Raw genomic sequence first — 11,553 nt, forward strand, 5'->3', positions numbered from 1 at the left:
AAAAACTTAAAATATTTATATTATCCAGACATTACCTACTCTAAACAGAGCTATAAAAGTACCTTAATATACAGGTTAAGACATTAAACAATAAAATTTATATGCTAAAACCACCACATGTCCACTAATATATTAAAAAATAATGTTAAGTAATACAATGTGCAATTATATTCGGAGTTTGGTGATAAAGATAGAATATAGCTTGATGTAGATAAAAAGGTAAAGGTACCCCTGCCCGTACGGGCCAGTCGTGTCCGACTCTGGGGTTGCGCGCTCATCTCGCTCTAAAGGCCGTGAGCCGGCGCCGTCCGAAGACACTTCCGGGTCACGTGGCCAGCGTGACGAAGCTGCAGCTGGCGAGCCAGCACCAGCGCAGCACACGGAAACGCCGTTTGTTTACCTTCCCGCTATAAAGCGGTCCCTATTTATCTACATGCCCTTAAGAGTGCTTTCGAACTGCTAGGTGGGCAGGAGCTGGGACCGAACGACGGGAGCTCACCCCGCCGCGGGGATTCGAACCGCCGACCATACAATCGGCAAGTCCTAGGCACTGAGGTTTTACCCACAGCGCCACCCGCGTCCCTTTTCTTGACGTAGATAGGGTCAAATAAATTCATCTCCTTTACAGTTGGTGGCTATCTTGGCTATATAATTTGCTCTAGTTTTCCTTGTGGCAGTTGCAAAGAGTGCTACACACCAGGTCACATACTTATCTATGTCTGTGAGGAGATATAAAATCATGTCAGAGGCGTTCTGGCTAGGGGACCTTGTCATTATAGGTGCTAAAAATTGTTCTCTTGCTTCATTATATAAGGGGCAGCGCGAGATATAAGGCATAAGGTCCTCTAATTCAGGGCATCCCCTAATGCAAACACGTTCGTTTGTTGGTCTGCCTCTGTGTCTCCCATCTCTATAAGCAGAGTTTATTGTGTTTAATCGTAACTCTGTAAAAGCTTTCCCAAGTTGTACAAAAGTAAATTCATTGAAATAAGGTGTATGTTCGTGGACCTCTCTAAGTTTAAAATATAATGGAGTGCATGTGGATGTGTACATAGAGTTTAGGTCATTTTTAGTTGCCACTGCCCTTATGGGTCATTTGAAAATATTTTTCTGGGAATATAAGGAAAGTTACTTGATCTTGGTCATTGAGAGGTCATATTTGCCCATCAGTTGGGCAGCGTGATGTGCCCAGTTTTTAAGGGGTAATCCATTCGAGAGCTCAATCAGGCATTTTTTTGGTAGCCTAGTGTTGTCCATCTGTTGAACTCTGAACCAGTAACAGAGGATTCTTTTATCTATTTGGCTCTCTATGCTCAACATGCGAGTTTCCAACCTAACCATGGCAGATTGCATGTCTTTGGGTAAACCTAAAAGGATTCTTAAAAAATAATTCTGTGGGGATTCCAAACCAGAGACATTTGAGGTACCCCAAACCTCTGCACCATATAAAAGCTGGGCCATTGATTTTGCTTTATAGATAGAGCTGGGTTAACCAGATTTCCACCTTTACAAGCAGCGAATTTCAAAATAGCTTTTGCTGATTTAAAGGCTTGCAATTTAATATTGGATAGCTGTATATTTAATATTGGATAGCTGTATATTCCAAGATAGTTCATAGCATAGACATAACCATTATGTCTATGCTACAAATAGTACCCGTCACTGCCTTCCTCGCATTCACATACCTATGGTTTATTTATCTTGGTTTTGTTTGACAGTGATCTGTAGTTGTACATGGACTACGTATCTGGTCATCAGATCCCGTTTGGTAACATTTATTTTGCAGAATTTTGTGTGACCTTTTTTAATTATTATTTTTAAAGTACAACTTCTTATAGTCTACTTATGGGAATTGATTCATAAAGGTCTAACAGGAATTGGGAAAACAAATCAGTCTTCTCTTTTACACGTCATTTTAAATTCTAAGTTTGGTTTTTTGCAATGAGCTTGCTGGGGCTGCCCTTCGGGATGATCTAGAGGTTGTAGCTAGTGAAAACTGTGGTAGCTTTTACTGTTCACTGGGCATAATATCAGCATTATATTAACCTGCTGCTGTACTGGCTGCCAACTAGCTGCTGTTATGTTCAAGGTGCTGTTATTTGTGTACCAAACTAGGGGCCAGAATACCTAAAAGGTTGTCTCTCTTGGCTGATCACTCCATTCTTCAAGAAAGGGCATTCAGCAGATACCATCCTATCAGGAGGTTCGTTCTGCTATAGGGCAGAACAGTAATTCTATATTAGAATTACACCTAGCCTTTGGAACTCCAATTACACCCACACCCACACCCCAGTTGGAATCTGTGGTAGATTTGAATTTATTTTATTAATATATTGTATACATGTATGTGTTTATTTGCTTGTTTGCTAATGTATTGAAACTTTTTAATTGCTTGTCACCCAAAGGGTCTCCAAGTAACTTACAATGAAAACACATTATACTGTACATTATACCATAGAAGGAGAGGGGAGGGCCATATAACACATCAATATTCCATGCAATGTATTGGGGAAACAAACAAACAAATCCACCACCCCCAGAACAGTGTTTTTGTTTTTTGTAAAAAAGCAGTACACACACAATAAACAAAAGAATATTCCCACCCACTAGCAGATAAAAATAAAGCCTCAACACCCAACATCCTATTCCCTAGCCCAGAAATCATTCACATCACTCTTCCATTGTCTCCTGAGACAAATGGATGCCAGCAACATTTTTTAAATCCCCACCGAGACGTCTGGCATCAAGGTCAGTAGGTGGGTCCTCCAGGGATGGTCTGGTGTCTCCTCTCCTTCCAGGGAGGACCAGAAGCAAAAGCAAAACAGAAATATGGCAAAACTGTCCTCTGCTACCTGCTCTGCGGTTGTTCCATCTGCTGCTGCTCTCTTGCTGCTGGTGGCAGGGCGTAAGACTGATGTGTCTGCCTGGGAATTTATCCTCCCACCCAGCTGTCTGGTGTCAAGGCCAGTTGCTGTAAATCGGGGTGAGGCAGGGGGAAGGGTAGGTCCTGCAGGGATAGTCTGGCATATTGTTTGTGTGTTTTAATTGTTTTTATATATGCAGTTGTTCCTGTCCTTGCGTATACAACTGATTTTTATGTTTTGATCATCTTCTAAATCACTTCAGGATCCCTCATGGAAAGAGATTTGAAATAAAATAATAATTGTAAATCACCATAAAGAGCAATTATGGTTTAAAGGTGAATGTGTAAAATGTTAGTGGACAAAAAGAAAATTGTAGCTGATTTACTCCACCACCACTGCAGCTATAACTAAGGTTTGTTCTTTGCTAACCACTCATGGTTTAGAGAGAGACAAATCATGAGCCCCTGCTGGATAGCACTAAGTCAGACCAATGCTTATTTCTGGATAGTGCTTTGAGAGCAGGGGAGGAGCAAAGCAGCTAAACTTTTCTTCCTGTGCATTAGCAATGCTTTTAAAGCCCTAGTTCAGCTTAACTGTGTCTTAAAGCGATGTGCAAGCTGTGCTACTCAGATTGTAAATTTAGGTTGTTTCTTGTACTATTGAATCATATAATTGCAGGAATATTAAACTACTAAAAGATAAGGAGAGAGGACTTGAGTATTGTTAGGGCACTGATAATTCTGAGAAATTACCAGAGTTTGGCCTAATTATTCATAATTAGGCTTTGTGTCTTGAATTAAACATTAGCATTTACTCCTTTTTTTCTTTCTACCACCAGCACTTTGACAAGATGGTACTCTAGAGTAGTATTCCAGCTGCCTCATCAAGAAATTGTAGATAGCCTGAAGGTCTGCTTGGTGGGTGCCCTGCAGAAGTTCCATGAGGTGAGGAAAACACAAGTTCTTTTTTGGCAGGGATGAACTACTGAGGAAAGCCTGACCAGGCTAATAACTTCCGGTACTGAAAAGAAAAAATATTTATTTGTGCTGGTCCTGAGATACCAATATGGTTGTCCTGCACACTGGTATCAGGTTCAGTATCTTACTAGTAGGAAAAGCCATCTATCCTTGTTTAGTGGGCTCCTGGCCCATTGCAGCGCTGCTGCTGTAGAATCCCACTTGTACTTTAGTGGAGAGGGTGGGGTAGCAGCCGGTCTTCGCTGCACACCCATATGGTCTTATCTGATTGCAGTGCTGTAGGGTGTTCACCTGGCTCCCCACCCCACTGCAGTACCCCTGCTGCTAGGATAATAATAATAATAATAATAATAATAATAATAATAATAATGATGATGATGATGATGATGATATATTTATTGTCATTGCCCCCTCTCGGGGACAACGAAATTACTTGGCTGCTCCATCCACCCAGGTAGGGCACTCCACTCAAAATCAGAACAACTATAAAAACACTAATTAAAACAATATAGTATAATACAGCAAGGAAGATTAGATGACTTTCAAAGTCCAGGTTTCCCCTTCAGGGCCGAGATCGCTCTGGAGAAGAAGCTGTTCTTGAGACGGCTCGTTCTTGTCTTCATCGTCCTGTATCTCCGTCCCGACGGCAGGAGCTCGAAGAGACAGTGACCAGGATGCGATGGATCTTTTACTATGTCCAGTGCCTTCCTATGGCACCTTGTGGCATAAAGCCCACTAGCAAAGGGAAGGTTGCCAGATACCCCTTGTGTGACCCCCACCCCCCACCTCACTGCTTCAGGGCAAGCATGATTACATGTGAGGCTGAGAATAGCAGCTTCAGCAGTGCCACAGCTGGGTGGAGCAAGTGGCGGAATGCATGTTTGGGGGGGGGGGCGAACCACTGAGGGTAGCCTGCCTAGGCCCTTCAAAAATTAGAGGTGCAGCTTTGCTTTTGCTACTTTCTGAAATATAGATTCCAAATTTTGGGCAGGGACCTGTTTATATTGCTAATATCCTCTAGAATGTTGGTAGTGCCCTATAAACTCAAGTAAGAAGTGTTGCTCTTTTTAATGGAGAGGTATAGTCACAGGAGTAACTTTCCGCAGTCTCCATACAACTTATCTTTTTGAGTTTTTTGCAGTCAGCCATGGCACTAATTATCTTGAATGAGAGCAGAAAGGGTTACAAATCAAGACAGTGCATTTGTGTCTGTATACTGGAGGTATCTAGAGTGCCCAGAGGAGGTGTTTGCCTGAGTTATCCAGGTCTCTCTGCATATATTACAACATCTTAACCTACATGTTTGGTCTCTTGAAGGTGAACCACGATCTCCCTGAAAAGATTGTAGTTTACAGAGATGGTGTATCGGATAGCCAGCTGAAAATGGTGGAGAGCTATGAAATCCCCCAGCTAGAGAAATGCTTTGAAGCTTTTGAGAATTATGAGCCTAAAATGGTGGTGATGGTTGTACAGAAGAAAATCAGTGCCAACATGTATTTGGCAGCCACTGATCACTTCTCCACTCCGTCTCCGGGTACAGTTATAGACCACACAATCACCAGCCGAGATTGGTGAGTGAAAAGCAGTCACACAGCCCTTTCTCTCCATATTTTCACAGGCTACTCTGCTCTTTTTGTAAGAAGAATTTGTTGCTTATAGTTGATTGATTTAGTTATTTGCCACAGTTTAGTGCAACATGAATAAATTGAACATTGAGTTTTGCATGCTTCCTCCTTCCATGTGGGTGGGGAAGGATCTTGAAAGTTTCTGCTTCTAGCCTTCGTTATACATATATCATGCAGACCAGGAACTGTGTTTAATCTTAAATGTGGTTCATGTCAAACAGACTAACTTCAGTAACTGGTTTGAAGTTGGCTTGTTTGAAACTAGACAGTTAATGTCAAATAGAGTTGGTTGGTCCATATGACACAACAGTCCATTACTAAGTCAAAGCTTTCAAGCTTCTTGTCCCAGCCACTTGTGAAGAGGGGAAAGAGGAACATGTGTTTATTCCTGCTCATTGACATTGTGTATAGCATGTTTGTGTGTAGGTTCCTTTGCTGAAATGATCTGTCTGTTTTCTCAAACTGTTAAACCAAAATGTACTCTCCTGTAACTTAAGTCCATTAAATGAGTCTGTCCTTTGGGGCATCCGAGAAGTCTTTACTATCTTCTGTGTGACAGCCCTTGGAGTATTTGAAAGATGCTTTGGTTTCCCCCCTCAGTCTTCTCTTCCCTCCAGTGCTCTTAAGCTTTCCTCATAGGGTTTGTTTTCCAAACCAACACTTGAAAGTCTTTGTTGCCCTCCTCTGAACCAAATTCCATCTTCCCACCACCATAGAATAAATCAGGTGAAATGTGGCGTGCTAGAACTATGTAGTCAGGTTACATAATGTACCTCAATATCAACTTTTACTCTTTAATCCAGAGGTTTCCAGTCTTTGGCAATAACCCTTCTGGAGTTCTTCATTGAACATCTTAAAGATTTGTGTATGAAACTTCTCACTAGGTTGAAAATCTTTAGGTTGTTTCCTTGGCAGACTAGATACTATGACACCCTCTGTCTTCCTGGTATCTGTGCCAGTCAAGCTGGTGTTCATCTCTGCACTCTTTCCCTTTTTCATAGAGGAAAGAGCCATAAATTTAACCTGATGGGAATAAAAAGCTGCTCATCGGCAGCTGTGACAACAAGTTGTAAATTACTATGCCTATGTGGCTAGATATCAAATTTTCCTCTGGGGAAAAAATAATTTGGGCTTAACCAAGCTACCTGAAGAGCATAGTGCTTCTCAAGTTTACCTGAATGCCTCCAAGCCAACCAGACAACATGGCCAGGCACATGGGAAGTGGTGGCCACTGGTCAGTGATTTCCCTCTCCCTTAAGGGCTGTACATGACAAATAACCAGTCTTGCAATGTGATCAACAGGTAAGGATCTTCTCTTTTGTTGGCAAGGGGCTTTTTAAAGTCAGCACTGACAGTGCCCTCAAGAAGGTGTTGGGGAAGGGCCGCTGCTCAGTAGCAGAGCACATGGTTTGCATGTGAAACCTCCCAGGTTCAGCTGCTGGCATTTCTTGGTAGGGCTGCAGAAAATCCTGTAAACACCAGGAGAAGTATTGCGAGTAAATGTAGATAGACAGTTGTGATCTAGATGGCCTAATGGTATTGAATAAGCCCCTCTGTTTCCCAAATTCTTTTTGAGGGATTCAAGAATCGAGTTGCTTGCTTGCTTGACTATCTTGCGTGCTGCTTGTAAATAAAAAATATATCTTTATTGATATATATTGTGTGTGTATATATATATATATTTGCTTTCGTAGATTTTCACGGGTACAGGAATGCAGGTTTTGGTGTCCTCGGGTGTCTTCCCGTGTAAAAGTTGGGGTGTCTAGGCGACGTTTCGACGAGGTCTCACTCGTCATCTTCAGGCTGGTGCTTTCGGCTTCTTGTTACTGGAACAGAGCAGGATCTCAGTGTTTGAGTTCCTATAAATACTGTAGAGGGGGTGTGGTGTATAGCCTCCAATGTTCTGGGCAGAGAGGAAGTTCCCAGGCTAGTGTGTCTTTTCTTCTTTTGTTCCTTAATTACTTGAGAGATATCTTGAGTGATTTCTTGAGTGATATCCTGAGTACCACTTAGGTGGGTCATTAGGTGTGGATTAGTTGTTAAAGTCTTTGTGTCTAATCCACACCTAATGACCCACCTAAGTGGTACTCAGGATATCACTCAAGAAATATCTTGAGGATATCACTCAAGAAACTAGCCTGGGAACTTCCTCTCTGCCCAGAACATTGGAGGCTATACACCACACCCCCTCTACAGTATTTATAGGAACTCAAACACTGAGATCCTGCTCTGTTCCAGTAACAAGAAGCCGAAAGCACCAGCCTGAAGATGACGAGTGAGACCTCGTCGAAACGTCGCCTAGACACCCCAACTTTTACACGGGAAGACACCCGAGGACACCAAAACCTGCATATATATATATATATATATATATATAAATTATATATATATTGATAGCATTTTTAAAAAAATTCTTCTTAGGGTGGATTTTTACTTGATGGCTCATTATGCACGACAAGGTTGTGGCATTCCAACTCACTATATCTGTGTAAGAAATACTGCCAACCTCAGTCCTGACCACCTGCAGAGGTGAGTGCATTTCATGTTTTAGATGTAATCTCTTAATTCCTCTTAGGGATTTGTGTGTGTGTGCGCGTGTGTGTGTGTGTGTGTGCGCGCACGCTTTTAATTCACATGTACAGAAAGTAATATATAAATATTTATATCATTACTTTTTAAAAGATTAGAAATCGGGTGTTTTCTCATGTCTTGCCATTGCAAGTATTATACTGCTGCTCTGATAGTGAGATGGTCCTTTGACTAGGGTGAACAGTTGAGTGTGCCGAATAATGGCTCTAAGGATAACCCATCTGGAGGCTTGAGCTTTGACTAGCTTGCTGTTGGTGAGGATATGCTTTGCCAAAGTGAAAGATCAGGGGCTCACCTTGTGCCAACTTTAATGTCTTCCAGCCAAATGCTTTTGGTTTGTTTTCTGCTGTATTTTTTGTGATTTTAGATGCTCTAGGTCCATGGGGATGATTTGATTGCTCCCTTTATTATATTATTACATCATTTTGTCTGATTGCGAATCCCTACTCCAAATAGTTGTCCTATTTTTGTACATCTTCTGGTTTTATTGGTTTTGTTCTTTTTATTTCTTTTAATTGTTTGTTGCTCAGATAACTCTAATCATAGGATGACTGATACATGTAGTAAATTTTATAAAACAAATGTCTAAGAAATTAGAGTTGACTTCTGAACCTTTACTCTGCTAAACTGAGGGTGGGGAATCTCTGATCTGTGGGTCAGGGTGTTCAAGTTGGCCCGTGAGGCCATTTCCCCCAAACCACACCTAACCATCAGCTGGTGTCATTCAGGATATCATTTGATAGGCAGGGTTAAATCCTACATTGACTGTGCAGTCCTACACCCAGTAGCCAAACAGAGCAGGATTTAACTGTCCTTGAACCCTGCTCAGTTTTGCAAGGGGTTTGCACAGAATCCCTTGCAAAATCAAAGGGGCAAAAACCATCTTGCACCTGCCATTGTAACATCAGGTGATTGATAGGTAGGCAGCCCCACCCACCTGTCAAATAAGGCTGCTGAGGCTGATCCTGATAGGGGTCAGGCCTGTGGAGTCAGAAAGGTTCCCCAGCCCTGCCCCGAACTATCAGAGTAAAAGAGGTGGCTCAATAATGCTTAACACTGAAGCTCCTAAATTAATCATCCTGTCTGAACAGCAGGTACCTTACCTGCCACTGCATTTTACTCTTTCACATCTGTCGGCCTCCGTTTGGCTGAGATCCTTGTAGAATCATTTCCAGAAATACTTTCCTTGCTTGGAATTGAACCGACAGCACTCTAGTTGCACATGCTTCTCTCGTCTTCCTCCCTGTACCTATGGATATTGGAATGCACATTGGATAGCAGCGGAACTAACCGTGGCCATGATCCTGAAGTTCTTAACCCTATGATAAAGTGACTGGTGTTGCCCAGAACTGAATTGGATTAAGTATGGAGAAACTCTGATTTGAAGATCACCAGAATAATGTGAATAATGAAAATATTATATAAAGTGTCTTTCTGATGAAGCACTATACAAATTAAACCAAACTACAGGTTCTTGCATCTAGGGGCTCCACATAGCGCCTAAAGTAGTTATCTGGTATAATTAATGGCACTTCTTAAGTCTTGACAACTTCTCCTGTCACCTCTTAAATGGCCCCTAAAATATCCCCTCTTTCTCCCTTGCTTCCCACTTTGCTCATCAGTACTGCCTTTGCCACCTTCTCCCTTGTCCTTTGTTTGGGTTACTCCCCCATTACTTTTCCCTTCCCTTTTCCCTTTGCGTTTCTTGTTAATTGTAAGCACAGCTCTGCAGCTTTTAATTCCAGGTGCAGGTATGCAGGTTGGGTTTGATTTAAATCACGATTTAAATCACTACTCAATAAGACTTGATTTAAATCATTTTTTTACAGAAAGACTCCTCCTCGCTGGTAAAATCTTAATATTTACAACCAGATGAAGGCTTCATTTTTGGAATAATAAATTTTTACAGTTATATCAAAAATTACTCATTTGGTTATACTATTAGAAATACATAGACAGATAATTATGAAATTATTGTGAGGTTTAATAAGTTAACTGTTTATATTTGGACAATTTTTCTGCTGTACTTTATTGGAAGGAGAAAAATAATCATTTTCTTAATAACAATTTAGACAATTCATTTAACTAAAACAGTAATATTATAGCATATTTATCCATGTTTGTTAACCAATGTGGTTAAACAATCTAAAAAAAAACTTAGACTGAGTTTTAGCACACATGTAAAACTTAAAACAAATCCTTATTTCCTGATGAATAGCCTTTGAACTATAATGTAACTTAAATAGAAAACTATCTTTAGAAAGATTTTTCTTCCACAAGCATTTTATTTTAAAAATCTGATTTAAATAAACAAAATCTGATTAAACTAAAAAAAAATCCGATTTTTTAATTTTAAATCATTGTTTTTTATCCACCCTGCAGGTATATTTTCCTAGGGCTTTATCAGCACAGTCACTGTTAAAGGTCAATCCTTCCTTCTAGAACGGGGGGGGGGGGGGTGGAGTTTCCAGAGAATAAGGTTGATATTCTGTTGGGGGGGGGGAATTATCCTCTCTCCCTCCCACCTTTTTTAACAGGCTGACCTTCAAGCTTTGCCACATATACTGGAATTGGCCAGGAACCATCAGAGTGCCAGCTCCTTGCAAGTATGCTCACAAGTTGGCCTTTCTCTCAGGTCAAATTCTACACCATGAACCAGCAATTGAGCTCAGTGAAAAGCTCTTCTTCCTATAGTTTCTCCAGCCAGTTGACTCCAGCCAGGAGCATGGAGAAGGCAGTCCCCCAAGGCAGAGATGAGGAGAAAATCTCTTCCTGAATCACCCTGTTGGACAGCACATACTGCCCTTGGACCACTAACACACACGTGAGCTCTGCAGTAGCTGTTAGCGTCCTCAGTCCTATGCATGTTTACTTCAAAGTGAATACCCAACTATTCTTCAAATTTCAGCAGTTTGTAACAAGTAATAAATGGTAACCTAATTTCAGCAAAATAGCTAATAGTTGGCAACTATTTTAACTTGGTGAATATTGCCTGGAATTTTCATTTTTGTGTTATTGTGTATGTTCAGTTAATACATATATTGCTTTAGTTTTAATAGGTGGTTATAATACTAGAAAACTTTTTTAAAAAACAACAACAACCCATGGACATTGCCCAAGTATCTAAAGATTTTTCAGTTGGATTATTTAAAGGTTTTTTTTCCTATAGTTATATACTTTAACCTTAATACTATCATGTTCTTTAAAAGGAAATGTGTCTTTTTTCTCTTTTTGTTAAAGGTAAAAATTCCTTTGTTAGGCTGGAATAAAAACAAAACTTTCTATATTTATCTGGCTGAACTAACTTTATGTAGTCTCCATACCACTAAATGCCTGTTTTTGCAAGTTGCTCTGTATTAACTATGTAGATTGTGAGTTTTTTAACATAGTTAAATCTCTGAAATGAAGAATATTTTCAACTGGATTTCAGATGCATTGCCAAAGATCGAGGCAGGTCGGGGCTGCTGATTCTTCTAGACCTGTTAGCAGCCTTCGACA

The 11,553-nt window shown here is 40.7% G+C and overlaps 1 protein-coding gene across 2 annotated transcripts in view; it reads left to right on the top strand.

Annotated features, from left to right (window-relative positions):
- PIWIL2 (piwi like RNA-mediated gene silencing 2) overlaps nucleotides 1–11,341 on the top strand; it is a 54,894-nt gene extending 43,553 nt beyond the window's left edge. For both annotated transcript variants that reach the window (XM_081843859.1, XM_081843858.1), the window contains exons 20-23: nucleotides 3,703–3,808; nucleotides 5,159–5,412; nucleotides 7,888–7,995; nucleotides 10,593–11,341. In XM_081843859.1, the coding sequence (XP_081699985.1) occupies nucleotides 3,703–3,808; nucleotides 5,159–5,412; nucleotides 7,888–7,995; nucleotides 10,593–10,749 (625 nt within the window). In that variant the 3' untranslated portion in view covers nucleotides 10,750–11,341. The remainder of the gene's footprint in view (nucleotides 1–3,702; nucleotides 3,809–5,158; nucleotides 5,413–7,887; nucleotides 7,996–10,592) is intronic.
- Nucleotides 11,342–11,553: the final 212 nt, after the last annotated feature.

This window comes from Podarcis erhardii, assembly GCF_964252035.2.
Source record: "Podarcis erhardii genome assembly, chromosome: 16".
Classification (NCBI taxonomy): Eukaryota; Metazoa; Chordata; class Lepidosauria; order Squamata; family Lacertidae; genus Podarcis; species Podarcis erhardii.